Consider the following 27,037-nt stretch of genomic DNA (forward strand, 5'->3'; position numbering starts at 1 on the left):
CGCCAGCCTTAACAGTAAGGGACTCGGAGCGGCCCTTGGAGACTCAGGAGACCCGCAGAAACCCCGCAGAGCTGCCCCAGGGCTCTGCTCGGGAGGCTGGGAACGCCCGTCCACGTAAGCCCACGTAAGGCCTTGTTTGTGCAGCTCCGTGCAGCGGCTCTCCACGGCCGCTGGGAAAGGGAGCAGACCCCGCACGAACGGAGCAATGGACTGTCTCTCCTTTCAGTGGAACAGTACATTTTAGAACATGAGTGCCTCCTGGGGCTAGCGCGGTAGCACGGGGGTAAGGCGGGCAGCTTCACGTGGGGTCCCCTGGGCTCCCTCCTGAGCACCGCCAGGAGTCCTGCACGCAGAGCCAGGGGGACGTCCTGAGCACTGCCGGATGTGGCCCCAAAACCAAGGGGAAAGGAGAAAGTCAGATTCACTCCGTGTGCGTGTGCCTGTGCACATACATGTGTGTGCACGTGTGTGCACATGTGTGTTGTGTGTGCCTGCACACGTGTGTGCACGAGTGCATGTGTGCATGCGTGGTGTGTGTGACTGCGTGTATGTGTTTGTGTGCATGTGTGTGTTTGTGTGTGCATGTTCACACGTGTGTGTCTGTTCACGCATGTGTGTGTGCATGCACACACATGTGCACACGTGTGTGCATGTGTACATGCCTTGCATGTGCATGTGTGCGTGTTGTGCACATGTGTGCGTGCATGTGCACGTGTGTGCGTGCATGTGCGTGCATGTGTGTGCACGTGTGTGCTCATGCATGTTGTGTGTTGTGTGTGCTGTGTGTGTGTGCGTGTGTGCGCATGTGTACATGTGTGTGCCTGCATGTCTGTGTGTCCCTTGGCCAACTCAGCCCCGGGCAGCCTGGATGGGAGCGAGCTCTGGCCCTGGCCCTGAGCTTTGTGACAACAGAGCCGAGTCACAGAGGTCCCTGAGGGAGGCCCCAGCTCCGGGCTGACTCTTGTCCTTGCTGGGCTGGTGGCAAGCGATGGAGTTCCTTGGCACCACCCAGACGGCCAGCTACTGCAGGCCCAGGAGGTACTGCGGCCTCAGCGCGCTGGCCCCCGTGGCCGCCTGGCCCCCGCCGCAGGTGGGCACGCCGCCCCTGGTGACCCAGGAGTGCTACCAGCCCTTCTCCCTGCCGGGGCGCCACGACGCCGCCTCCTGGAGGCCCAGCGTGCTGTACCGGGTCTCGGGCGCGCAGTGCCCCGGGGAGTGCCAGGGCGGCCCGCCGCCGCCCGTCAGCCTGCCCATGCTCCGCTCCACGCTCTTCAGCCGCTCGGACGCCAGGGACTGGGAGCAGTCCAGCCAGCTGCAGCTGCGCGCCAACGACGCCTCGCGCCTGTGGGCCGGCCGCATGGGGGGCGACACCGGGCGGCTCATGCAGGACAAGGCCCAGCTGACGCGCCAGACGCAGGAGGGCACCACCCGGAACCTGGGCCAGAGGCTGATGGACATCGGCTTCTGGAAGGCCGAGCTCAGCCACGAGCTCGAGCGGCTGCTCAACGAGAACCACAGCATGGAGAGCACCCGGCGGCGGCTGGAGAACGCGGCGCAGGAGATGAACTGCCCGCTGCAGGTGCTGGGGGGCGTGGGCGGGGGGCTCACATCCACCAGGAGGCCTGGGCAAGGGGAGGGCACCCACAGGGCGGGGGTGGGTACTGCATCATCATCGGTGATCAGTGTTTAAGGAAAAAACCCCAAACACCAACTGAGTATGGCCCAGGGCGGGGGCTGGGCGGGTGCGGGGGGGAGGGGCCTGGACACCCACTTTGCTCGGGAAAGGAGGGGCAGGAGCGACAGGACAACAGCCAGGGCACTTGCCGTGTACACGCTGACCAAGTTCCATCCTTGGCCTCCCGGGGGAGTCCCCTGAGCCCCCCAGGACTGGCCCCCGCAGGGCTCAGGCACCCTGAACACCGTCAGGTGTGGCCCCCGAATAAAAAGCCCGAAGTCCCAAGTGAGAAGCGACATGATGGTACAATAGATAATGAGCTGGATGTGATCCCGGGGAAACGGGGCGTGCAGAGAGGCGGTACAGGGCGGGGGTGGGTGGGGGGGCGGTTACTGGCCTCGCGTGCAGCTGGCCTGGGCCCAAAGCCCAGCGCTGCATGGTCCCCGGGCACCGCGGGGAGTGACCCGAGCAGCTGCCGTCCCCTTCCAGGGAGGAGTGTGTGGGTGTGTTGGTCACCCTGTGGGACGGGGGTCCCTGTCTCCGGGGCCGTCGGGCCCGAGTCTCTGCGTCTGCCAGGGACGCCGGACGGTCCAGTGCGGCCTCACCAGTCCCAGTGAGGATTCCAGAGGGACGAGGACACGGCGGCCACCTCTGGCTGGTGCCCAGGGACTCAGGCCCTTGGTGGAGGGGAAAGCAGGGCGCGGGGGAGGGAAGCTCAGTGGTCTGAGGGGGACTGAGGGGGGCGGGGCTGCGGCTGTCCCGGGGCTGCCCGAGGCTGAGGCTGTGCAGGACTGCGAAGGGGCCACACGAGACTCTTGTGTTGCTGTGCTGGGGATCGAACCCAGGGCCTCACACCTGCCCTGACCTACATCCTGACCCCCGCCCCCATGCTGCTCCCCATGCTGCTCCGGCTGGAGCCCTGGGGACCCAGAGCCTGCGGCTGGACACGGCCTGGCTCGGGGACCTCCGTCTCCAGATGGGGCAGCAGCAGGAGGGCGTCTAGAACTCTCTACGACACTCTGCCCTGCCAACTCCCACGGCCGCTGGGACACCCTACGGTGCCATGAATGGTGCCACCAGCCTGCCATGTCCCCACCCCGGCTCCCCTTACCACACGCTGCCTCTCACCAAGACCAGGGGCTCCTCCCTCCCTCCCGCCCTCCTCAGCCCGCTCCCCTCTGAGCCATTTCCAAACCGCAGTCAGGAGAGGAAGTTTTAAATACGGTGCTGGATGCTCCCCACACCCACCGTGGCTTCCTAATGCCCCGAGTCAGCACCTAGATCCCTGGTCACAGCCCCCATTCTATCCTGGACCATCCACCCTCCGGCCTACTCCCCACCCCAGTTCCTATGGCTGCCTGGCTGCTGCTCCTGACCACAGGGCCCTTGCACATGCTCTGCCATCTCTCAGAGCCCTCGTCTCAGTTCTCTGGTACCTGGGTATAACTCACAACCCTGTCACCTCCTTAGAGAGGTGCTGGCCAGCACCCTGCAGCTTCGCCCGTCCCAAGTGCTTCCCATCAAAATCAGAAATGGGGACTTTGCTTTATCCCCTCCTCATCAGTTCCCCCGGGCCTCCCTCGACCTCAACAAGGCCTGACGCGGAGAAGGGGCACCCGCCATGCTTGGGAAGAATCTCAGTTCCCCGAGGCGTCTTCATCCTAACACAAGACCCAAGGGCCCTGCTCCCAGCGGCTCCCGAGGCTCATTGTGACATCGAAGGCCAGTGGCCCAATCACCACTCACCACCGCTCCTGGTTCTCTAGCCTGGGCCTGCTGCTCACATTCCCTAAACAGCGGAAGGTTCCAGGCTCCGGCCTTCCTTGGCTCTGCTCACCTCCCCATGCCACACAGCACCCATTTAAAGACGCCCCTGAGTGGGGGCATTTCGGGCCGAATATTCGCTGACTCTGTGCCAAGTGCTCTCTGCCGAGATCAGAGGCTTCACCGCCACCCCACCCCCACCCCCAGCAGCCCTGGCCAGGGAGGGGCACCAGCGCCACACCCCCAGAAGAGGAAACAGCGGGTCGGGTCTGGGTGGTCCTCGTGTCTCGGCCCTCAGGGCAGCGAGCGGGGAGGCGGGTCTGATCCGGGCGGCCGACCTCGCCGCGGTCACTGCAGTCACCCCCGAGGGGTCCCACCAGCCCAGGCATCGACTCAGCTGGAGGCGCCGACCCGGACAGAACAAGCCGCCGAGCTCCAGCCGCCTCCCGTGTGAGCGGTGAGTCCCGGGGGCTCTCGCCAGGTTCGCCAAGAAGCCGTTGGCCACGGCCGACCTGCAGGACCACGCCGTGATTCCCCTGGGCAGGAGGCCAGGAGGGGCCGCCCAGGACGCAGAGCAAACTGCGCCGCTGAGTCCACCGGGGGCTCAGAGCTGGAGGCGCTCTCCGCCAAAGGAGCTGCGGGTGCGAGTTTCTACACACAGTGGACGCGGAGGGAGCCGGAGTGACAGTGCGACCCGAAGGTGTCCCCATCTCTTCCCGGGACCCATCCCTGGCGTCCCTCCCCTGGGCATCACCGGGACTACTTCCTGAGCGCACAGCCAGGAGTCACCCCCGAGCACTGTCAGATGTGGCCCCCAGAATAAGCTACAAGGAGGCTGGGGCCGCTGCTAAGCAGAGGGCTGGGGGGAGCTCGTCTTGAGACTGCGTCCCCTCACCAGCCCAGTCCTGCGACACGAGTCCCGCGTCTCTAGCACACGGGTCTGGAGGTCTAGTCTCCATAAACCGTCTCTCTGTCACCTTCCTCAGCTGGAAAAATGTATTCGGAATAAAAAATAATAATTAAAAACCAACATTGTGGAGATGAGATTAGATTCTATGATAAACATACTAGCAAATCATTCCAAACTGGTTGCTGTGCTCGCAAAAGGAGAGCAAAGGCTTGCCCGGAGTGTCTGTCAGTGTAGCCAGCCCCTCAGGGCTTGGGGGCTGCAACCGTTTCCCTCCCTCCAGCCTCACCCCCCAGTGCTGGCTGGGAAGCGGGAAGGACCCGGCACGGCCTCTTTCAGATTCTTCCAGGTCCATGTGGGTTTGCCGCCCCCTGGTGGTAGTTGTCAGTATCATGCACAGGGGACTGTTCTGGGCGACCCGTCGGATCCAGGATGGGGCATTTGGGGACAAGAGCTAATGCTCTCTGTTTTATTATTTTTTTTTTTTTGCTTTTTGAGTCACACCCGGCGATGCACAGGGTCACTCCTGGCTCTGCACTCAGGAATCACCCCTGGCGGTGCTCAGGGGACCATATGGGATGCTGGAATTCGAACCCGGATCAGCTGTGTGCAAGGCAAACGCCCTCCCCGCTGTGCTATCACTCCAGCCCCTCCAGCTCCTTTTTTTGCTTTTTGGGTCACACCCGGCGATACACAGGGTTTGCTCCTGGCTCTGCACTCAGGAATTACTCCTGGCAGTGCTTGGGGGACCCTATGGGATGCTGGGGATCGAACCCGGGTCGGCCGCATGCAAGGCAAACGCCCTCCCCACTGTACTATCGCTCCAGCCCGAGCCAGTGCCCTCTGCACAGAAGTGATTGTGGACGGTTCTTCTTGGGGGATTGGGGCACACCCAACTCTGCTCAGGCACTACTCCGGGCTCTGTGCTCGCGAGTGACCCCTGGCGGTGCTCAGGGGGCAAAGGTGGGGCCGGGTTTTGAGGCACGTACAAGGGCTCAGGGACCTCACCTCTCGGGGGCCCTCTCTGCCTATCCGTCATAGCGTCTGTGAGGGGGCAGGTGTCTGTCCCAGCCCCATCGCCGCTCGCCAAGAAGGACCCTGAACGCCACGTCAGCCTCCAGAACACGGCTGCATCCTGCTTCCCCGCCAGGGCCCTGGCCCGCAGGCCCCGCGGGGGAGGGGGCAGAGCCCCGCCCCAGTGCAGTGGCCTGGCCCCCTGCGGTAGCCCATCACTGGGGGGGGGGGGACACTAGCAGCAGCGGCGGCGAGAACACGCCTTTTTCTCTGCCCCGCCAGGTGGCCCTGGAGTGTCTATACCAGCGAGAGAAGAGGATTGAGACGGATCTGGTCCACGACAGCGTGGAGAAGAACCTGATCCAGGTACGGGGTGGGCTGCCCAGCGCCCAGGCAAGGGGGCAGCGGGGAGAGTTTCTATGGTCACACACGCCATCCCAGGCGGAGCCGAGACTCAGACGACCGCGGGTGGGGGGCAGGGGGGGCGGGAGATGCAGGAATAGGAAGAAAAAACAGGCACAGGTGCATCAGCCTTCCCCGCCCGCCCGCAGTCAGGCTCACACGTGTCAGGCACCAAGTAGGTCCTCTGTGTGCCTTGTGCCACTTCCCGCCCGTGGCCTCCCTGGCCCAGGGAAGCGGGTACATGGCCGCATCGCCGTCTGGGAGCATGTGACGAGGAGCGGAGGGAGGACCAGGATCGGGTGCCTCAGCCCAGGCTTAGCTACCTAGCCCAGCCACCGCAGGCTGGGACAGGAGACGAACCACCCCCCCACACTGTGACACTTTAGTGGACGGGGGGTGGGGCTGGGGGGCTTGATCTGGGAGGCGAGAGGAGGTGGGCTCCTAAGGGGACTCTCTGTGCCGTTGTTGGTTGCAGGAAGTAGATTTGCTAAAATGTTGCCAAGAACAAATGAGAAAACTGGCCCAAAGGATGGAGACTCAGATACGGTAACGTGCCCGTGGAGGGCTCCCAGATTCCAAATGGGTCCCCATGCCCCTAGATGGTTCTTGGGGCCTGGGGGATACTGGTAAGCGCTGGGGGAGGGCGGAGGGGGCGCTCCCAGAAACAGGAGAGGTTAAGAAAGGACCAGCCCAGGGCTGGAGCGATAGCACAGCGGGGAGGGCGCTGGTCTTGCACGCGGCTGACCCGGGTTCGAGTCCCAGCATCCCATACGATCCCCTGAGCACTGCCAGGGGTAATTCCTGAGTGCAGAGCCAGGAGTAACCCCTGAGCATCGCCGGGTGTGACCCAAAAAGAAAAAGAAAAAAAGGACCAACCCTGACTTGCTGAGCGCTTCCTAGTTCTTGTGCTTTAAACGTTTCCTGCATGGTGGGGCGGGGGGGGGGGGGGCGCGTCCGAGACCAGCACAGCTGACCAAGTCTCTCCCCTGTTCTCCACTGGTGGCTTTGATTTGCACCCAAGCCTCGAGCATGTCCCGTGGTCGGGCCTTGAGAGGACCGGCAGGGTGGGTGGCGCCGGGGAGCTCCCTGGGGCCCAGGGCGCGCCTTCCACCCGGAGGCTTCAAAAGGAAGCGGCTTTCTGGGATTGTGCAACTGAGCCCCCACCGGGCCGGGAGGCCCCTTCCTAATTAAAGGGAGCCTGGGTTTTACGGAGCTTGGAGCCCGCAGCGAGGCCCTCGTGCCTGGCGGTGCCCGGGACACAGCCGCCCTGCCTGGCCCCTGAGCCGGGCGTCCGCCGTAAGCGTCTGCAGAGCACTGTTCCACCTCACTGACTCAGCGAGAGGCTGACCGGCCGCCACCGCTCACCTCGGGGGTGTGGGGGCGTGGGGGGTGCAAGAGGGTGTCCTGGATGGGTTTTCTTCCTTTTGCTTTTTGGGCCACACCCGGCGGTGCTCAGGGGTTTCTCCTGGCTCTGCACTCAGCAATTACTCCTGGCGGTGCTCGGGGGATCCTATGGGATGCCAGGGATTGAACCCAGGTCAGCTGTGTGCAAGGCAAACGCCCTCCCTGCTGTGCTATCTTACTGGGCCCTGAATGGGATGCTTAAGGGATCAGAGCTTGCAAATAGGTTTGTGGTACATGGTACCCTGGCTTCCAGTACCACACACACACAGAGATACACACACACACACACACACATACACACACACACATACAGACACGTACACACAGACACACACAGACACGCACACACACATAGACATGCACACACACAGACACACAGACACGTATACAGACACATACACACAGACACACACAGACACGCACACACACATAGACATGCACACACAGACACACAGACACATACAGACACGCACACACACATAGACATGCACACACATACACCCACACACATACACACAGACACGCACACACACATATACACGCAGACACACAGACACACACACAACACACACAGACACGCACATACACATACACACATAGACACACACATACACACATACACACAGACAGACACCCACACACATACACACATACACACAGACATGCACACAGACACACACATATGCATACATACAAATAGAGATATGCACATACACATATACACACAAACACACACACAGACACACGCACACACACAGACACGGCAGCCCCTCCACCCTGCTGTACCATGGGTAAACAAACAGGACTTGGAGACCACAGCACCAGGGTCGGGTCTGTAGCTCAAAGCCGGGGAGACCCTGGGGATGCGGGATGTGGGGACTGGGGCCATCTGCAGGGTGCGGCAGCTGGGTGACGAAAGTGGGTGGTGTTGGGGGTTTCTGCATCTTGGTCCCAGGAGATTGTTTCCCGGCTGGCAACCGTTTCACCCCCACGGCCACCACCCCGGTTGGCTCTGCTGTCTGCCGGAAACTGGCTGGCGGGAGCAGAGCCCAGGTTTGGAGACTGGGGCGGGGTGAGAGTCGGGCCGTGAGCCGCCCCCGGGGCTGAAGCAGGAGGCGGGGGAGGCAGAGGCACGGGCAGGGGCCCTGAGGGAGAGCCGGGAGCAGGATGGAGGGGTGGGGAGCGGAGAGAGGCGAGAGAGAAGGGGCTGCGGGCCTCGCAGCAGGGCCAGAGCTGAGGCCGAGGCAGAGAGGATCGGGCAGGCGGACAGCTGCCCCTCTGCCCACAGACCACCCAGAGAGGCGGCTGGACCGTGCAGCGGCCCGATTATCAGGGAAGACTGTTCCCGAGGCGCAGGCGACGCCACTGAGCCCAGCGGAACCCACAGCCGGCCGGAGTCCCAGTCGCCAGGCAGGGCTCTGTCCTACTTTTTTTTTTCTTTTTTGGCTTTTTGGGACACACCCAGTGATGCTCAGGGGTTACTCCTGGCTCTGTGCTCCATGAATCACTCCTGGCAGTGCTCGAGGGACCTTATGGGATGCCGGGATCTGAACCTGCGTCGGCCACGTGCAAGGCAAGTGCCCTCCCCGCTGTGCTATGGCTCCGGCTGGCCTCTGCCTGCCGCTGGCCTGTCCAGGTGTCCAGAAACTCAGCGGCTGGTCTGGAGTTTTCTAAACAAGCACGTGCTCACCTGACGAGGCACCCAACCGGGCAGGGAAGAAAAGCCTCTTCCTGTGTGGAGACTGACACTGTTGCGGGTGCAGGACAGTCGGGAAGCCTTGGCCGACCAGTCTCTGTCCTGGACCCAGGAAGCGGGGACAGATGACCCCTCCTTCCCTGGGACTGCATTAGCAAGGGCCAAGTGGTTGGGCCAACTGAGCGGGGACTTCGAGACCCACCCAACCCCCCCCCCCATTCCCTTCTTTTAAAGCTTCTTTCTTTTCTGCGTTTTGGGAAGTCACACACCTGGGTGGGGTCTTCTGTTCTCTGTGGCTCTGACCGTTCAGAAGACCCCCAGGGCTTCCGGATGCTTCCTCTGGCTGCAGTGGGTCACTGCAGTGGGTGGGAGCTGGCCATCAGGATCTCATTCCCACACTCCCAGCCAGCTGCAAACCCTCACGGGCTCCCCAGTGTCCGGGGCAGGAAAAGGAAGAGGCAAAATGAGATGCACTCGCTGAGACCCCAAGACAGAGAGAAACCACGCCAGTGAGAGGGACAGAGACCGGGGGACACAGGACGGGGGCAAGAGCCCAGTGACACCGTGCAGCAGGAACTCTAGCGGGTGTCCGGACTCGAGCTAGCTCCACGGCATTCCCTCTTGCCTCTTCCGCTCTTAATTCTTCTACGCACTTCCAAAGTCTCAGCCTAGGGCTGTCTCTCGAATCTGCTAATCTCCTTTGAGCTGTCAAGAAAACAGAAGCTCAGACTCCGAAGCTTCCAGAGACCAAAGATTCTAGCTGGGATTCTGTTGCTGTTTACTCCGCAGATTATCAATGGGATGACTTTATTAATGCAAGGATCGCTGAATTTTCTTTAAAGACAACGAGAGTTTCCTCGGAGAATACATTTCCGTCTATCTTGAAAGTGATGTAGTATTTTCGGTACTCTGGGAAGACACCAAGAATCATGAAAGTGGTTCTCAAGTGTCTGAAGTTTGGCAGAGGTGTTTAGGTCTTAGGCTTCTTAGCCAATTTATCGGCCCTGCAGGTATCTCGTGCTGGCTCCAGCCCGGGCACCCACCCACTGTATGAACCTTACATTCATGCACTCGACCCTGACCGGGCCCTGTTGCGGACTCCGCCCAGCCCCTGGCTCCAGCCAATCCCCGACCCTACCCTGTTACAGACTCCGCCCAGCCCCTGGCTCCAGCCAATCCCTGACCCTACCCTGTTGCGGACTCCGGCCATCCCCTGGCTCCAGCCAATCCCCGACCCTACCCTATTTCTGACTCCTCCCAGCCCCTGGCTCCAGCCAATCCCGACCCTACCCTGTTGCGGACTCCTCCCAGCCCCTGGCTATCGGATGCAATTGCTGACCCGGTCTGGTATCTTACCTGTCTAGACTTAGTGATCTGCTTACAGCCCCTACGCCAGGCGGCTGTAGCACTTGTGGCATGTATCCTCCGCTATACATTCTTTCCCACCCATCTCTATTCCTAATTCATGCTTGTATTATTGTGGAAACCCAGCTCAGGAGCCCGCCCTCCCCTGCCATTCCCTCCCGTCACTCGGTTCCCTTTCAAACCCTTGCTTATTTGTATTTTTACACCATTCTTTACTCAGCGTTGTAAGCAACTTGAAAGTAGAGACCAGGTTCTCCCCTTGCCCTTTCCCTCTGGTCTATGGGGTCAGACACAAAGGTTTGCGAACTGATTTAAATTCCTAGCAGGCTTTATCCAAAGTGTACATTGCTATCTTTTAAGTCGGGTTGACAAGCTACAGCTAGAGGGTCAAACCTGGCCCACCACTTTTTTTTTTAATAAAGTTTTATTGAAACGCCACCCACCCATTAATTACATAGTATCTGTGAGTACTTCCGGGCATAGTTGTGTCCCTGACACTGAGACAGTCTGACCCACAAAGCCTCGGGGGTCTGCTCAGGGTGGAGGGGTGGGGGCCCGGCACTAGTCATGGGGCCATGAGGTGGGACAAGAGCTGAGCCTGGCTTTCAGCCATGGCCCTGCCCAAGGGCACCATCAGAGACAAATCCTGGCCCCGCACAGGGATAACAGAGACGCTCAACACGCTCTGGAGAAGGACATCGAGGACAAGCAGTCGGCGCAGTGCATCGACGAGAAATGCTTCAACCTGAGGAACACGTCAGACTGCATCAGCTACTTCCACGGCATGGAGAAAATGGACGGCATGTGAGTCCAGCACCGGCCCCTCGGAGGAGCCAGGGCTCGGGGGTGCGAATCAGCTGTGTCATCAGATCATTCATTTTGCTTAAGGTCCAGCAGGAGAAGGTGATGGGTGGGCTTAGCGAGGGACCCCCGAGGACCGGGCTAGCATCACTCTCAACCTCATGCTCACCACCATCATCTGGGGCTCAGGACTCAGTGTCCAGAGGTGTGTGGCCACTCAGAGCCAACTCACGTCCGTCCACCAGCGCCGCTGGCAGCTTAGACGGGATTCCCACCAGGCGGAGGGGCGGGGGCTGCGTGGGAGTCAAGGCGCTGGCCTTGCCCGAGGCTGACACGGGTTCAATCCTGAGCATGGAATAGGGTCCCTGGAGCACCTCCGGGAGTGACCCCTGAGCACAGAGCCAGGAGTCAGCTCTGAGCAGTGCTGAGTATGGCTCATCTCCCGCCCCCATTCCGCAGCTTAAAAGAGTCTTTTGCAGCTGCCCTACTGCGGGTCTGATGGGGGAGGCTGCTCCAAGGCTACCCTCTGGCTTGTCATATCTAGTTGCCAGTTGGGATCACAACGGAGCCAGCAGGAGGAGAAAGATGTTGTGTTTACTTTTCCTGCCCTCTCTCCCTCCCCAGGCTGGGTCCCCGGGTTCAGCTGTCCTCTCAGCTCTCATCAACTCCCCCTTCCCCCAGCTTCTGGGGGGGGGGGTTCCCAAGGCACACCCGGTGTGGCTCTCTCCTGCGCTCTCTCCCCCTCAGTGGGGATTGAGTGGCCATAAGACAGCGACGTCTGCTCCTCCCTAGGGCGGGCGCTAGCTTGCGTGCCTGGCAGTCAGCGTTCAAAGAACCAATGAGACAGGGCGAGGGGCCTGGGCGCGCGCGTGCCCGTGGGGGAGCCAGGGGGACCTCCCCGATCAGTGCAGCCAGCCCTGGCTGATGCTTGCGTGGTCTCTGCTGGTGGCGGCACAGAGCCTTTAGAGAGAGCCCCGCCCACCTCTCCCCACGTGGTCTCGGCCTACCACAGTTTACCTGGAATGGGTTGATCAGTCGGACATTCTCGCTGGAAGGACGAGGTGAGGGGGCCACCGTGCACGGCCCTGCAAGGGTCTTGGGGCCAACGTCCGCCAACACTTTGGAGGGCGGCGCTGCTGCCATCTGGTGGGCGGCACGGGAACTGCGGTTCCTTCCCAGCCCCCCCCCCCAACTCCCACCCCACACCGCCCTCCCAGGGGTGCTCAGGACACCGGCCCCCTTGCAGGGTCTCCGTGCCCGAGACCTGGGCCAAGTTCAGCAACGACAACATCAGGCACGCTCAGAACATGCGGGCCAACTCCATCCGGGTGCGCGAGGAGGCCGAGAACCTCTTCGAGAGCCTGTCGGATCAGCTCTGGAAGCAGTTCACCAACACCAACCTGGCCTTCAGCGCGCGCATCGCCGAGGTGATGGACATGAAGAACAAGCTGCAGATACAGCTGGCCAAGGTGAGCGCCTGGGCGCAGCCCGAGAGCTCCACCCCCCATACACACAGTGGGGGGCCTGCGGGCGCCAGCAGAACCCCCATTTCCCTGCAGGCCAGGCCTGGCCAGAAGCGGGTGTCTGCCCCGCCGGGCCTGGACCCCATTGTGCGGCCGGAAATGCTTCCTGTCTGGCAAGCAGCAGGACGTCTTCCGGCCACAGCCTGGGTTTCTTAAACGGGCCCAGCTGGCCACAGCCGTGGGCGGGCAGGGGGCAGCGGGCAGTCTAGCATATCCATGGAAGGTCCTTGTCGTCATCCGTCTGGCCCCAGCAATGGTGCCAGTGTCCAGTCCAGGCTCCCTGGCCTCTCTTTTTTTTTTTTTTTGCTTTTTGGGTCACACCCGGCGATGCACAGGGGTTATTCCTGGTTCTGCACTCAGGAATTATCCCTGGCGGTGCTCAGGGGACCATATGGGATGCTGGGAATCGAACCCGGGTCAGCCGCGTGCAAGGCAAATGCCCCCCACTGTGCTATCACTCCAGCCCCATCCCTGGCCTCTCTTTTGCACTGTCCCCTCTAGCCACCAATCCCAGAGCCGGTGGGGCACTGTTGAGAGGCCAGGCTCTTTTTTTTTTTTTTTTTTTTGCTTTTTTTTGGGGTTACACACGGCGATGCACAAGGGTTACTCCTGGCTCTGCACTCAGGAATTACTCCTGGCGGTGCTCCGGGGACCCTATGGGATGCCGGGAATCGAACCTGGGTTGGCTGCATGCAAGGCAAACGCCCTCCCTGCTGTGCTACCCGAGGGACCAGGCTCCCGTTCAGCCTCACTCCTCCGGATTCCCCCGAGGCAGGAAGCTCGCTGCCTCCTGTTAGTGGCAAGGAAGCCTCGTTTTTTCACTTACGGGGGTTTCGTTGGAAGACCATGTTGAGTAGCTGTACCAACGGTGCCTGGCTTACGGGCAGGTGAACCCTCCCTCATGCGCCTCTGATCCTGACGTTCACCTCGGTCACCCCGGGAATCCGAGCCCCGGTGGGTAAATCCCGCTATACCCGGGGGCAGGGGTGTCCCGGGCTGGGTCTGCCAGGGCTCCGACGCGGGCAGTGCTGCCCCCAGGCTGGGCGGAGGGATGTGGGGGCTGCGTGCTGCTCTGTCCAGCGGACGCAAACTTAGAGGGCTGCTGGACGCAGAAAAGCCGAGCCAAGGGCCAGAGCAGGACAAGCAGCTGGAGGGCTGGACAGGAGAGGGGGAAGGAGCGATGTCCAGCGTCCGCGTGGCCCGCTGGTACGGGCGGCCTGAGCATCGGTGAGGCTGTTGGCGCTGGGTTGGAGTAAAGCTGTCACTCTGCAACATTAGCCAATAGAATGCCCTAGTTGGAAGCAGAGGGCGGGGCGATCACTGGGATTGGGCCGTTCTTGTGTGTAAGTTGCAGCCTGGCCAGGCAGTCGGCATCTCTTGGTTGCGGGTGGGAGTCCGAGGCCGGGTCCAGCTTCTTCGTCTCCTAACTTCTCCTTCATTGCCATGTGTCCATCTTTGGCTCTGGAGCTGCTGGCCAGCGTGGGTCTTACTGACGCTGGACATTGCTCCTTCTCTGGCCCTTGGGCTTCAGCCCGATTCAGACCCTTCCATCCGAACCCCGTCCTCACCCCCCCACCCCCACCACACGCACCCGGGGCCTGAGCTGCGCAGGTGTCTGGGTTCAATCCAGGCGCCCCCGTGTCCGGCTTCTCCGCGGCTGTCTGCCTGCCCACCGCTTGTGCCTCTGTTTCCCCGTCTGTCGAAAGGGGCAAAGATTTGTGGTGACACCCTGTCTATCTAGATTGAGCTCACTAGCCACTGATGCCCAGTTGAATGAGTGAGCTAGGAAGAGGGGGAAACGAGACAGGAAGAACAAGCCCCGCCCTCCCCGGGACCCAGGTATCTGGGTGGGATCCAGGCCCCTCCCCCCAGGGATCTTGGGGGAAGCAGCAAACTCCCCTCAATCTGTTTCCTAATTTGTCAGATGCACAAGTTGTCAGGGCCACACGCCTTTGAGAAGCTCCCCAGATGGTCCCCATGGGCGGCCAGGACTGAGGAGCAGAAGTCCACACCCGGGATTCTGTGCCCCGTCCCCCAACACCCGTCCAGGCCCCTCCGAGGTTGTCTACATCTTCAGCTCTGGCGGTGGTGGTGGTTAGGGGGGTACAAGCGCACCAGAGGTGTTTGGGCTCAGGGGGCACCAGACATTCGCCCGCTCCCTCCCCTCACTGAGACAGAGGACCCTTAGCCTCTGGGTTAGGGTGAGACCCTCTCGGGGCGTCCCCGTTCCACGGGGGCAGGGGGAGCCATTTCTAAAAGGAAGCAGAGACACGATGCTTCGCGGGGGTCTTGTCACAGGGGCTGGCGGGTAGCACCGCGGGGAGGGCGCCTGCTCTGCACAGAGCCGACCCGTTTCCACCCCCAGCACCCCTCCATGGGGTCCCCCAGACCCGCCGGGAGGGATCCCTGAGCACAGGGCAGGAGTAAGTCCTGAGCACTGCCGGGTGTGGCCCCCTAAACAAACAAAGGATTGTGAAGAGTTAAGGAGGGGACCCACAAAACCCAGAGGAGGACCGTGAGTTTCCCCAGGACCGCAGAAGCGCCCTTTAGCAGAGGGGACCCCACCTCTAGCCGCCCCCTCCCATCCGGAGACCCCCCCCCAGGGCTTCTCATCCCTCGAGGTTGCACCGGCTGTGGTGTCTTCTGTTTGGTGTGTTTGTTGGGCCACATCCAGCCGTGCTCAGGCCCTGGGGGCTCGCTCCTGGCAGGCAGGCGGGTGCCCTCCCCACTGTACTACCGCTCTGGCCCCATTTATTGTTTCCTGGGTGTCCTCGAACCCAGGAGCTGGCTTCCCCCCGCGTCACTCCGCTGCAGGAGCGGGTCTGCACTGTGTGGAGATGTTTTGGTGGTCGGGACCGGGGAGTGGGTGGAATCCGCAGAGGCTGCGGGAAGCCGTGGGGTCCGTGCCCAGGGGGGAGAGTGCAGCTGGGAGCACCCACTCCGGAACATTCCCTGCAGGTCTCACCAGGTCCCACCCCCGCGCCCCCCCCACTTTGCCCCCGCCTCCCCCTCCTTGCTGCTGGCCCAGAGCTCCCGAAAACCACTTCACACTTGAAAGTCTTCCACCCCTTGACCAGAAAAAGGATTCCAGGCGGCCTTCTCCCTTCCCGAAAACTGCTCAGAGCCCCACGTCGCCTTGGAAACCCCTGGCTGCGGGCGCTCTGGAAAACAATACGTTTGCAAAGTTGCACAAAGCGTTCAGAAGCCAAAAATCAGTCCCCTGGAACTGCTAAGTCCGTTTTCCCCTCCACATCAAAAATAGTTTCCTGGCCTGGGAGGCGCTCGGTGTCACAAGACGAGACGCGGGCAGAACTTTCCAGGGCAAACCACCCCCCACCGCCCCTCCCACCCCCCCACCCCAACCCCCCCCCCCGCCCAGCCAGCACAGCCCCTCCAGAAAGCCTTTGGATTGAAATGGAAGTTTGGGCCACTTTTCCGCTGAGTCGGGGCGCTTGGATCCAAGGCAGCCCTGGAACACGCCTTTCCACTCCCCGAGTACGGCCCCGAGATATTTCAAGTGAGGGTCGCGCCCTTCGCCCGCTCTGGGGGCCTGCGGTTTGCCCTCTGCTGTGTCCCGAAGCTGTGAGGGCGTAGGTCGTGCCTTGGGCTGCCAATCTGTCACAGGGAGAAGGAGGAAGAGGCAAACTATCTTAAGCACCAAGGATCCAGGGGCTTGATTTCAAAGTCCTTTTCTCGCTAAAATCATCTTTTTCTTCTCCAGCCCTGTGAGTGGGGTGTGTGTGTGTGTGCCTCAATAGTCCCATTTTACAGATGGGAAAATAAGGGACAGGGATTGATCTAAACAGTCCTCCCCAGGGCTGGAGCGATAGTACAGTGGGTAGGGCATTTGCCTTGCACGCAGCCAACCAGAGTTCAATCCCCAGCATCCCATATATCCCCCAAGTACCGCCAGGAGTAATTCCTGAGTGTAGATAGAGCCAGGAGTCACCCCTGAGCACGGCTGGGTGTGACCCAAAAAGCAAATAAATAAATAAATAGCCCTCCCCAGGCCAGCCAATGGAAGAACCAGTATTTGAATCTCAGGGGCCGGGGGTCTTGTTCTGATTAGGGGAACCTGTGCCCCCCTCCCACCAGATAACCGAGTAACAGTGGGCTGGAGCACAGCCATGAGCCCCAGCCCCTTCCACGGGACGTTTGAGTTACACCGTGGCAGGTGGGGACTGGGGCGATAATAATCTAGTGGGTAAGACCAGGAATGTGGCTAAACCTCCTCCAGAGCCCGGGGCCTCACCATAGCCAGCCAGCGCCAATGTCAACAGCACGGGGGCCAAGAAGTCCTGCTTTCTTGGCGTTGAGGTTTGAGTTTTATTTGTTTCATCTTTGGTTTCGTTGGGAGGTCTTAAGTCAGACCTGGTGGTGCCCAAAGGCTCATTCCTGGTGGTGCTCATAGCAGATGTGTGGAGGGATGGGTGGAGGCAAGGATGGCTGGCTGGGGGGATAGCTGAGGGGTGAAGGAATAGACACACAGGTGGACGGATAGATGCACTAGTGCACGGGTGGGTATAGGGTGGGGGGACACACAGAGGAACGTGGATAGATGGATGGATGGATACATCGTGGATGGAGGGATGGATTGAAGGATTGGATGCATGGATGGATGGGTGGATGGGTGGGTGGATGGATGGTGAATGAGTGGGTGGGTAAATGAGTAGATGGGTAGATGGATGGATGAATGGGTGGGTGGATGGATGGTTAATGAGTGGGTGGGTAAATGAGTGGATGGATGGATGGATGGATGGATGGATGGATAGATAGGTGGATGGGTGGGTGGATGGATGTATGGATGGATGGATGGATAGATGGATGGATGGATGGGTGGATGGGTGGATGGATGGTGAATGAATAAGTAAATTAGTGGGTGGTTGGATGGATGGATGGGTGGGTGGGTGGATGGATGAATGGAAGGGTGGATGGGTAGATGGATGGATGGATGGATGCATGGATGAGTGGATGGATGAGTGGATGGATCGGTGGGTGGATGGGTGGTGGATGGACTCGTGCATGCCTGGGGTTCCTAAGACACCCTGCACAGAGGCTCAGAGGCTCCCTGTCTGATTGTCGGCAGTAGGGGGTGGGGAGGTGGATCTAGAGAGGGAAGTCAGCAAAAGAACCTTGATTACGGGGACTAGGAGATACCCCCCCAACTGTCTCTAGGAGATACCCCCCACAACCTGCTCCCTTTCTAGCCATGCGCAAACAAACATTTTCATCAGCCCCGACGGGAAGCTCGTGCCCGGGGGGCCCTTGTACCCCCGGCTTTGCCCGTTCACCTTCCATCTTTGTCTTGCACCCTGCGTCCCAGGCACGTGGCCCCTGCGTTTTGTGCTTGGCACCCAAGTGTCTCTGTCTGTTTTCGGCGCAGTTGCTAAGGGAGGTGTCTTGGGTTCCCATTGGCCTCGTCTCAGGGGGTTTCCTGAAGCCGGGGGCGATGTCGCCACCACCCCGCAGCCCGGGGAGCAGCTGGCTCTGCGTGGAGATGCTGCCGGTGTCTCGGCGCGGGGGGAGGAGGTGTTTCTGGGTGAGAGGGCGGGGCTGCTGCCAGCCCCCGCAGCACAGGGCTCAGACCCCCACCAAGTTTCATCACAGAGTCAGCCACATGGGCGTGGGCCCGGGGCTCGGCGTGCTCAGCAGAGCGAGCGGCCTGAGTCCCCCTTCTCCAGCTCCTCTCCTCGAACCTCCAGGGCCACGCCAGGAGCCACTCACCTGGTCTCATCCCCAACAGCGGCTGATGGCAACAATGACCAAAAGGGATTTGTGGACGATGCGTTGGCTTCAAGCAACACCTCCCTTAGAGTTAGGCTCGGTTGCATGCACTAGAAACTCCCCACCCCAAATGAGAAGTTTACGCTCCTCCAGTGTAAGCAACGGGGTGGGGGGAGCTTGGCAGAGCTGTTGGAAGTCTCGGCTGAGCACTGCACTGGCTGCTTCCCTTCCCAGCCTTCGTTTTTTTTTTTTTTCCACCCCTGGTCCTCATGGTGCAAAGAGGCTGCTGGAGCACCCTTATTGCATCTTTAGTCAGCTGGTTGGTTGGTCTTAGTGGTGGTGGTGGGGGGGCACACCTGGCAATGCTCAGGGGCTATTCCTGACCGTGCTCATGATGCCTGCTGGTATTGAGGGGCACACATGCAATGCTGGGGTCTGGAGGAGTTGGCAGCAGGAAAAGCAGATGTGTGTGTGTGTGTGTGTGTGTGTGTGTGTGCGTGTGTGCGCGTGCGCGCGTGTGTGCGTGCATCTGCCTATATCAGGACCTTGGGGCGAGAGATCCTGGGCCAGAGATGTGTGCACACTGGTCCAGACCCCCACCCCCACCCCTCCAGGGCGGCCATGCCCCAAGCTTCCTCCGTGCCTGGGTGAGAGGGTCTGAACACTCGGTGGGAGCAGGGCCCAGCTCGGGGGGCTGCATCTGGAGAAGTAGGTATTCAGTGTTGGCGTCAGCCTTCCCTGCTGATGGCAGGAGGACCCGGGGATCCTCCCAGGAAGGAAGCCCTGCGGGGGCTTCTGCCCAGAGACACCCCCCAGCCCTCACCTTTCATCCCTGGGAGACGGAATCTCTGCGCATCCGCCACCTGTCCCGCTGGTCTCCGGCCGCAGGTGCCCTGGACACTCCTCGAACATCTGCCCCCGAGGCTGCCAGGGAGCGAGGACACGCGAGGCCCCGAGACGGGGCTAAGGCCGGCGTTTAAACGCTTCCCAGACACCACCGCGGTGGAGTGCCGGGGCCTCTGCTCGGGGCCCTGCAGTCCTGCAGTTCTCACCCTGCAAAGCAGCTTCAGACATTTCACTGGCAGGGGCTGGAGTGACGGCTCGGCGGGGAGGGCGCTCGCCGTGACCCCGGCTCGATCCCCGGCATCCCACATGGGCACCGCCAGGAGTAACCCCTTGAGCACTGCCGGGTGTGGCCCCCAAACAACACAAAGACAGTTTCCATGGCTTCAGGATGCCGTGCGGGGGTTGTTCTGTTTGGGGGCCACACCCGGCGTGGTGCTGGGCCGGGAGGGGCTTGGGTCGCGGCTGTGCTGGTGCCAGAGATCAAACCCAGGCCGCCGCCCCCCGCCCCGAGAAGCTTCTAGCATTCTCTCTCTCTTTTTTTTTGCTTTTTGGGTCACACCCGGCGATGCACAGGGTTACTCCTGGCTCTGCACTCAGGAATTACTCCTGGCGGTGCTTGGGGGACCCTATGGGATGCCGGGGATCGAACCCGGGTCGGCCTCATGCAAGGCAAACGCCCTCCCCGCTGTGCTATCGCTCCAGCCCCATTCTAGCATTCCCATCCCTGGAGCCGCCTCCCCCTCTCGGGTATGGGGGTGGTTTTCCTCCTCCACGCCAGGGACGAGAGGGGAGCCAACCCCCCGTCCACCTCCTCAGTCTCGGCCAGTCTGTACAAAGCCCGTTTCTGCGTGTACTTGTATCTTGTACTTCTGTTTTGTTTGGGGGCCACACCTGGCAATGCTCAAAGGAGTGACTCCTGGTGGTGCTCTGGGGACCATCTGGCTCGCCGGGGATGGAGCCCAGGATGGCCACGGGCAAGGCGAACGCCCTCCCCGCTGTCCCGTCGCTCCAGCCCTCTGTGCTTCTTCTGGTCCCTTCCTCCAGGGCTCGCCCCTGGGAGCCACCGCTCAGAGGCGTCTCTTTCCTGGGGAGGCCTTTCGTAGTCAGGTTTTTATTCCAGTGACCTGGGCGTGCCGCTCACCTGGCCCTGGCTGAGTCGCCCTGTCCCTCCGCCCGGCTCGCAGAGGTGCCTTTTGTTTTCCGGAGTGAAAGGAAACCGTGTTTGTCTTTCTGCCTTTGACCTCGTCCCGCTCACGGTCCCCTTGGTGTCCGACAAAAGCGATCGTGTCACGCGGCTCCTTGTGCTTCCCGCTTGCTTCCCCGACTCACCCCGGCTGCTTTTGTGCGGCTAACCCGGAACTCCTCCCGGGGCTCACCACCCGCTCTCCCCTGGTCTCGGTGGGGCCACGGGCACCCCGCCCCTGGGCTCCCACCGCAGGCACTGGGCGAGGACCGTCTTCTCTCGGGGCACGCTGGGCTTGGGGTGCGGGGCCGAAGGGCCTCCCGGGCTGTAGACACAGGCCGTGCAGCTCCGTCGCTTCAAGGGCCGAGGCCGAGCCCTCCCCTGCCCGGCCTCTGCTCAGCCTCCAGGGCTCCGCTGCTCGGCCTTCGGGCAGAGGGGGTGGAGGTGGGTGGCATTCCGGGCACTGCTGGGCACTGAGTCACCCACCACACCCAGGGCTCCTGGGGGGTCAGAGGCCAGCCGACTCGACTGGGTGACAGACTGTGTGTGCACACATGTGTATATGCGTGTGTGTACGAGTTGTGTATGAGTGTATACATGTGAGTGTGTAAGTGTGTGTATGAATGTGTGTGAGTGTGTGTATGTGAGTGTGTGTGAGTATATGAATGTGTGTGAGTGTATGAGTGTGTGTGAGTGTAAGTGAGAGTGTGTATGTGAGTGTGTGTGTATGAATGTGTGTAAGTATGTGTATGAGTGTGAGTATGTGTGAATGTAAGTGTGAGTGTGTGTGAGTGTGAATATATGAATGTGTGTGAGTGTGTGTGAGTGTGAGTGTGTGAGTATATGAATGTGTGTAAGTGTATGAGTGTGTGTGTGCGTGTGAGTGAGTGTGAGTGTGTGCGTGCGTGTGAGTGTGTGTGAGTGCGTGTGAGTATATGAATGTGTCTAAGTGTATGAGTGTGTGAGTGTGTGAGTGTGTGTGTGAGTGTGAGTGTGTGTGTGAGTGTGTGTGAGTGTGAGTGTGTGTGAGTGCGTGTGAGTGTGTGTGTGCGTGTGCGTGAGTGAGTGTGAGTGTGTGTGTGAGTGTGTGTGAGTGTGAGTGTGTGTGAGTCTGTGTGTGTGTGTGTGTGTGTGTGTGCGCGTGCACGTGCCGTCTTGTAACCAGGCAGAGGCTGCAGGGAGCTTTTCTGGGCAGCGCAGACACTCGCCTGGGCAGAGCTGGGCGTGAGTCACGGCTGCTCTAGAGTGGCCCGTTCTGGAAACCCCCCTGCATTCTGGAAGCCCCGCGGGCGGGCCCACTGAAGGAATACCAGCAGGGGTGTGGGTGGGGGGGTGCGGACAAGCAAGGACCGTCAGTAGCGGGCTCTGCCCTCTGCATCTGTGACCTGAGACCCCCGGCCCTTTGCATCCCCCTGGTGGCACCTTCCCAGCTGCCCCCCTCCGGATTCTCTTAAGGCGCCTGTCAAGAGGGGGAGACGGGCATGAGATGGGGGATCCCCAGATGCAGTCGCCCTGGGCCACCTTCCCAGCCTCGCCATCGCCCCGTGCACACCCGGACGCTGTCAGAGTTGGGCTGTCAGCTTGTCACCACGGGTAGAAAGGGGAGACGCTGCCCTTCCCGGCGGGCGAGGGACAGGGACAGAGGGAGGCCAGCAGGGGGGCTGGACCGAGCCAGAGCCTCTGGGTCCCTCAGGGTCGCTGACCGGGGAGTGGCCAGCAGGTCGGACCCTTGCTAACTCCATCCGGCTCCCCCTGGACACAGGAATGGCCGAGTCTTGGGCTGCAGGCGCCCGTGGGTGTGTATTAAATGTTTATTGCCTAGAGGAGCACATGGCTGAGTGGAGGAAACGCCAGAGAACACGGCTGCCGGTCCCGTGTGCGGCGGGGGGCTGCGGGCCGGCTCGGGGCTGGGCGGGTGCACCCCGGAGAACCCCAGCCGTGTGGAGTGAGTGACAGGCGAGCGTCAGCCTTTCTCCTCAGCCGTCCCCTGCGGCCTCAGGCTGGCTGCTGCGGTGGCCCAGCCTTGTGACGGGGACCAGGACGTGTGCTAGGGGTGAGCCACGGAAACCAGGGGAATACGGACCAGGAGCAGCAGTCCAGGAGGTGGGGCTGAGTTCGATCCCCGGTCTCCCAGAGGGAGCCCCGCCAGGAGTGATGGTGAGCACAGAGCCAGGAGTCCGCCCTGAGCACTGCTGGGTGTCTTCCAAAAACAAGACAAACAAGCAAAGAAATGAGGGGAAGGCGGTCTACTCTCACGGTCGGGGGTTCCCTCAAGGCGCCCCCCCAGGGGCAGGGCTGGTGGGCTGCCACCCACTCCCGCTGGCGCGCCTGCCGCTGGCAGGGGGAGAGGCAGGGACAGGCTGATTTCCGTACATATTTCTCTCGGGCGTGCTCCCAGTAGCACCCCTCCGTCCCGCCCTCACCAAGGGCAGGATTCCGGGGTGGGGGTACTTACCCCGGCTTCTGGGAGGTGCCCCCCAGCCCCTGAAGTGCTTACATGCCATCTGACGTGCGAGACACAGAACATTCTTATGGGACAATGTTTAACCAGCGAGCGGCGGGGTGCTCGGGCTGGGGTGGGGGAGGGGTCCTCTCCTGGGAGCCCTTGGGAGTGGGGGCAGCTGCCCTGCCCTCTAGTAACCCTGCCCGCTGGCGGGCACGAACGTCCCCCTTGTCCTCTGGAAGGCGGCGGTTCTTTCTCCCGAGCTCCCTGGGCTCTGGGGGAAGGTGGGACTCAGGAGAAATCGTCCTGCGCGTCCACTCAAGCGAAATAGCCGTCTGGGGCCCACTTCCGACTCGAGACTTTCGTAGCTCAGCAAAGAGGGATGAAGAGAAGGTTTGCCTCATCCCGGAGGGTGGGGACAGGGACACGGGGACCTTCAATCCCCCACCCCTGCTGTGGCCAGGGGCCACCACAGTCCTTTGAGGGATGGCTTTGTTCCAGGGTCGCTGAGAGCTAAACTCGAGGCTGCCGGCGGATCCATTCATTCTCTCGCTCGGCGTCTGCGGAGTGGGCCGGGCCCTACGCTTGGCTCTGCCGTGGGTCTGGGGCCCACACGGCACAGGGTGCCCTGGCACGGGGTCCAGCCGCCCCCTTGGCACCCAGCGTGGGCGCACAGCGTGGGTACAGGGGGTGGCCTGGGGCTTCTGCCCATCGGTTGCCATGAGGGAGGCAGAGATCCCTGCAGGAAGTTGGGGTCCCGGGCTGAGCCGTCACTTCTAGACTCAGGACAGGACTCGGGCCCCCCAAGCCCCAGAGAGAGTGACAACACAGCTCACCCACCCTGAGAGTCAGCTGCGGCCACCGCGGTCCTTCAGCTTCTTTTAGTTCCGGGGCCTTGGCACTGGCTCCCGTGGGATCCGCTTCCTGCTGGAAGGGCAGATGGGCCTTCTCTGGCCCCTGCCTCTTTGTCCTCATTATTATTAAGTTTGGGGAGCAAACCCAGGGCGCCTCACATGCCAGGCCGCTGCTCTGCCACAAGGCCCTGCCCTGGACGCCTTTTTGTTTCTTATTATGGAGAAGTTGGGGTTCATGCATGGAAAAATTCACCAAAAAGATCCTCTCTTGGGAGGTGGAGCGAGAGCACAGCGGGGAGGGCGTTTGCCTTGCACGCGGCTGACCTGGGTTAGATCCCCAGCATCCCAGAGGGTTCCCTTAGCACCGCCAGGAGTCATTCCTGAGTGCAGAGCCAGGAGGAACCCCTGAGCATGGCTGGGTGTGACCCAAAGAGTCAAAAAGAAAAAAAAAAGACCCCCACGGGCTCCCAGGCACATGGACGTCCTGCTACCGGGCCGCGGGCGTCTTCTGAGCTGCTCTGTGCCGGAGGAGGCTGCCAGGGAAGCGTCTGCTGGGCGCCTGGTGCTGCTCCTTGCTTGTCTGCCTCAGAAGCGGGCAGAGGGTGCTCTGGGCCCTGCAGGCACCCCCTTCCTGGCTGTTGTGGGGGCCGTGAGGGGTGATTATCCTTCAGATATGGACTCTCCTGCTGGCTGGGGCTCCCGTGTATGTTTACGATTCAAAATAAAACACAGAGGCAGGGGAGGAGGTGGAACTGGGGTACCTGACCTGGCACCCCACGTTTCTTATTTTTCTCCTTTTTTGGGGTCACACTGGAGATGCTCAGGGCTGACTCCTGGCTCTACACTCAGGAATCACTCCTGTTGGTGCTCAGGGGGCCCTATGGGGTGTCAGGGATGGAACCCAGGTCTGCCGTGTGCCAGGCCTGGCCCCAGCCCCCGGGTTCCTTGGGGAGAGTGAGGCGGCTGCCCCCGGAGCGCGCGCGCGCCCTCGGCACTGGGGGTGACGGCCCGCGGCCCGCAGACGCTGCAGGAGATCTTCCAGACGGAGAACACGGTGCTGCTGCTGGAGAGAGCCATCCAGACCAAGGAGACGCCGCTGAAGGTGGCGCACACGCGGCTCGAGTGCCGCAGCCGGCGCCCCAACGTGGAGCTGTGCCGGGACGCGCCCCAGTTCAAGTGAGACCCTCGGGAGCGGGGACGGGGCGGGGGCGGGGCCGCCGCGAGAGGTCCCGAGCGGGGGATGTGGGAGAGGCAAGTTGGACCAGCGCCCTGGGCACTGTGGGGGCGGCTCTAGGTGGACGCAGTGTGTCCGCGTGTCTGTGTGTCCGGGCACGTGTGTGGACGTGTGAGGGATCTTCTCTGTGCCGGGTGGAGTCTGTGGACAGCTGTCTGTGTGTGCTGTGTGCACAGATGTGCAGCTGGTCTGTGCACACACGTGCATCTGTGATTTGTGCGTGTACACATGTGCATCTGTGATTTGTGCGTGTACACATGTGCATCTGTGATCTGCTTGTGTTCGGTGCACACATGCTCATCCGTGACCTGTGCGTGTTCTGTGCATGCATGTGTATCTCTGATCTGTGCATGTTCTGTGCACACATGTACAGCTGTGATTTGTGTGTGTACACATGTGCATCTGATCTACTTGTGTCCTCTCCACACACGTTCATCTGTAATCTGTGCGTATTTTGTGCATGCATGTGTACCTGTGACTTGTGCGTGTTCTGTGCACGCATGTGCATCTGTGATTTGTGTGTGTACAAATGTGCGTCTGTGATCTACTTGTGTTCTGTGCGCACACATTCACCTGTGATCTGTGTGTGTTCTGTGCATGCATGTGTATCTGTGATCTGTGAGTGTTCTATGCACACGCGTGCAGCTGTGATCTGGGCGTGTTCTGTGCATGTATGTGCATCGATGATCCGTGCTGCCTGGACTCCGGGTGTCCCTGTGTGGGGGCTGTGGCGTGTGCACGTATCTTGGAGTTGCGCACATCCAGGACAGAACCGTGTCTCACCATCCATCCGTCTGTCTGTCCGTCCCACGTGCCCCCTCCGCCCGGAGCTCTGCGGGCATCTGCTTGTCTTGTCCGAGTTCCGTCTGTCCGTCTGCCTGCCCGGCCCCTGACGGCGCCCCATCCCCGCAGGCTCTTGAACGAGGTGTCCACCATCGACGAGACGCTGCAGACGCTGCGCACGCGGCTGCGGGAGACGCAGGACTCGCTGCAGCTGCTGCTGCTGACCAAGTCCCGGCTGGAGCACGAGCTGGCCATCAAGGCCAACTCGCTGTGCATCGACAAGGACCGCTGCCTGAGCATGCGCAGGGCCTTCCCCAGCACGCCGCGCCTGATGGGCTACGCCTGAGCCCCGCCCCGCCCCGCCCCGCCGCGGGCCCAGGAGGCGGGACGCAGCTCCAGTCCCCTTGTCCCTTTCCCCCTTAGGATGAAAAGTAGAGACAGAGCTATGACGCGCTACAAATACACGTGCTCCACCCCCGGCCCCCAGCCCGTTCTTGGCCGCGGAGGCGAGCGGAGCGGGTGGGACTCAGGCCTGCGCAGGGCGGGTGGGCACCAGGTACACACATATCCTCAAGCTGGTGGGGGTTTTTTGTTTTTTGGGGGGAGGCTTCCAAGTGGAACTCAAGGGCCCCCCGGGGTCCCTGAGGGTCCAAGGACGCGATGCTGCTCAGCCCTGGCATGTTGGGGATCACCGGACCCTCCCCCAGTGGTGGCCGGGACCCTCAGCTCCAGCTCAGGCGTTGGCTACTGGGTTTGTGCCACGCGGGCTGCTGTGCGGACAGAGATGTGGAGAGTTCTGCCACCCGGTGACACGGGCCGGGGAGGAAGGTCAGGCTGCGTGGGGCAGGACCCATGCACGAATGGAAGGGTTGGCGTTGCGGGCTGGAGAGGTAGGACAGCGGGTAAGGTGCTGTGCCCACCCAGGTTCCCGTCCCCGGCATCCCCTCGGGTCCCCTGAGCACTGCCAGGAGTGATTCCTGAGTGCAGAGCCCAGGGTGACCCCTGAGCGTTGCTGGATGTGGCCTGGGAGCAAAAACAAACTACAGTTGCTGATTTCAGGCGGGAGAGAGAGTCCAGGGTTAAGGCACCGGCCTGGCATGTGACTGACTCCGGGTTCCAGCACCGCCAGGAGTGACCCCTGAGAGCGTAGCTGGGGGTACCCAGTGCGGTCCCCACACCCCAGATAAATAAGCTGCTGGTTCCATGCTTGGTGAAAGTCACCTCGAGTAAACAAGCGTGGGGACTTTTGAGAGTCTTGAGTGACAGGGAGCGTCGGGCAGAACAGGGCGGGACTTCCTGGGGGAGGGCAGGCAGGGGGGGCTGGGGGGAGCAGTCCCCGGAGGCAAAGCCCTTGCAGAGCCGTGAGAACCATCGAGAAGGGTCAGAGGAGGCCAGATCCTGAAGGACAAATAGTTTGGC

The 27,037-nt window shown here is 61.4% G+C and overlaps 1 protein-coding gene across 1 annotated transcript; it reads left to right on the forward strand.

Annotated features, from left to right (window-relative positions):
- Positions 1-988: 988 nt before the first annotated feature.
- TEKT5 (tektin 5) lies at positions 989-25,968 on the forward strand. The gene is made up of 7 exons (XM_004604345.2): positions 989-1,579; positions 5,643-5,726; positions 6,238-6,308; positions 10,888-11,031; positions 12,275-12,497; positions 24,623-24,777; positions 25,748-25,968. Exons 1-7 carry the CDS (start codon positions 989-991, stop codon positions 25,962-25,964), a joined length of 1,485 nt encoding a protein of 494 aa, XP_004604402.1. The 3' UTR covers positions 25,965-25,968.
- The last annotated feature ends 1,069 nt before the right edge of the window (positions 25,969-27,037 follow it).

Source organism: Sorex araneus, chromosome 4, assembly GCF_027595985.1.
Source record: "Sorex araneus isolate mSorAra2 chromosome 4, mSorAra2.pri, whole genome shotgun sequence".
NCBI lineage: Eukaryota > Metazoa > Chordata > Mammalia > Eulipotyphla > Soricidae > Sorex > Sorex araneus.

Excerpts from the sequence above, each read along its gene's own strand:
- TEKT5 (XM_004604345.2), top strand. The coding sequence starts at position 989 with ATGGAGTTCCTTGGCACCACCCAGACGGCCAGCTACTGCAGGCCCAGG. Across the intron at positions 6,309-10,887 it reads AGGATGGAGACTCAGATACG|GGATAACAGAGACGCTCAAC; the intron begins GTAACGTGCCCG and ends GGCCCCGCACAG. Across the intron at positions 11,032-12,274 it reads ATGGAGAAAATGGACGGCAT|GGTCTCCGTGCCCGAGACCT; the intron begins GTGAGTCCAGCA and ends GCCCCCTTGCAG.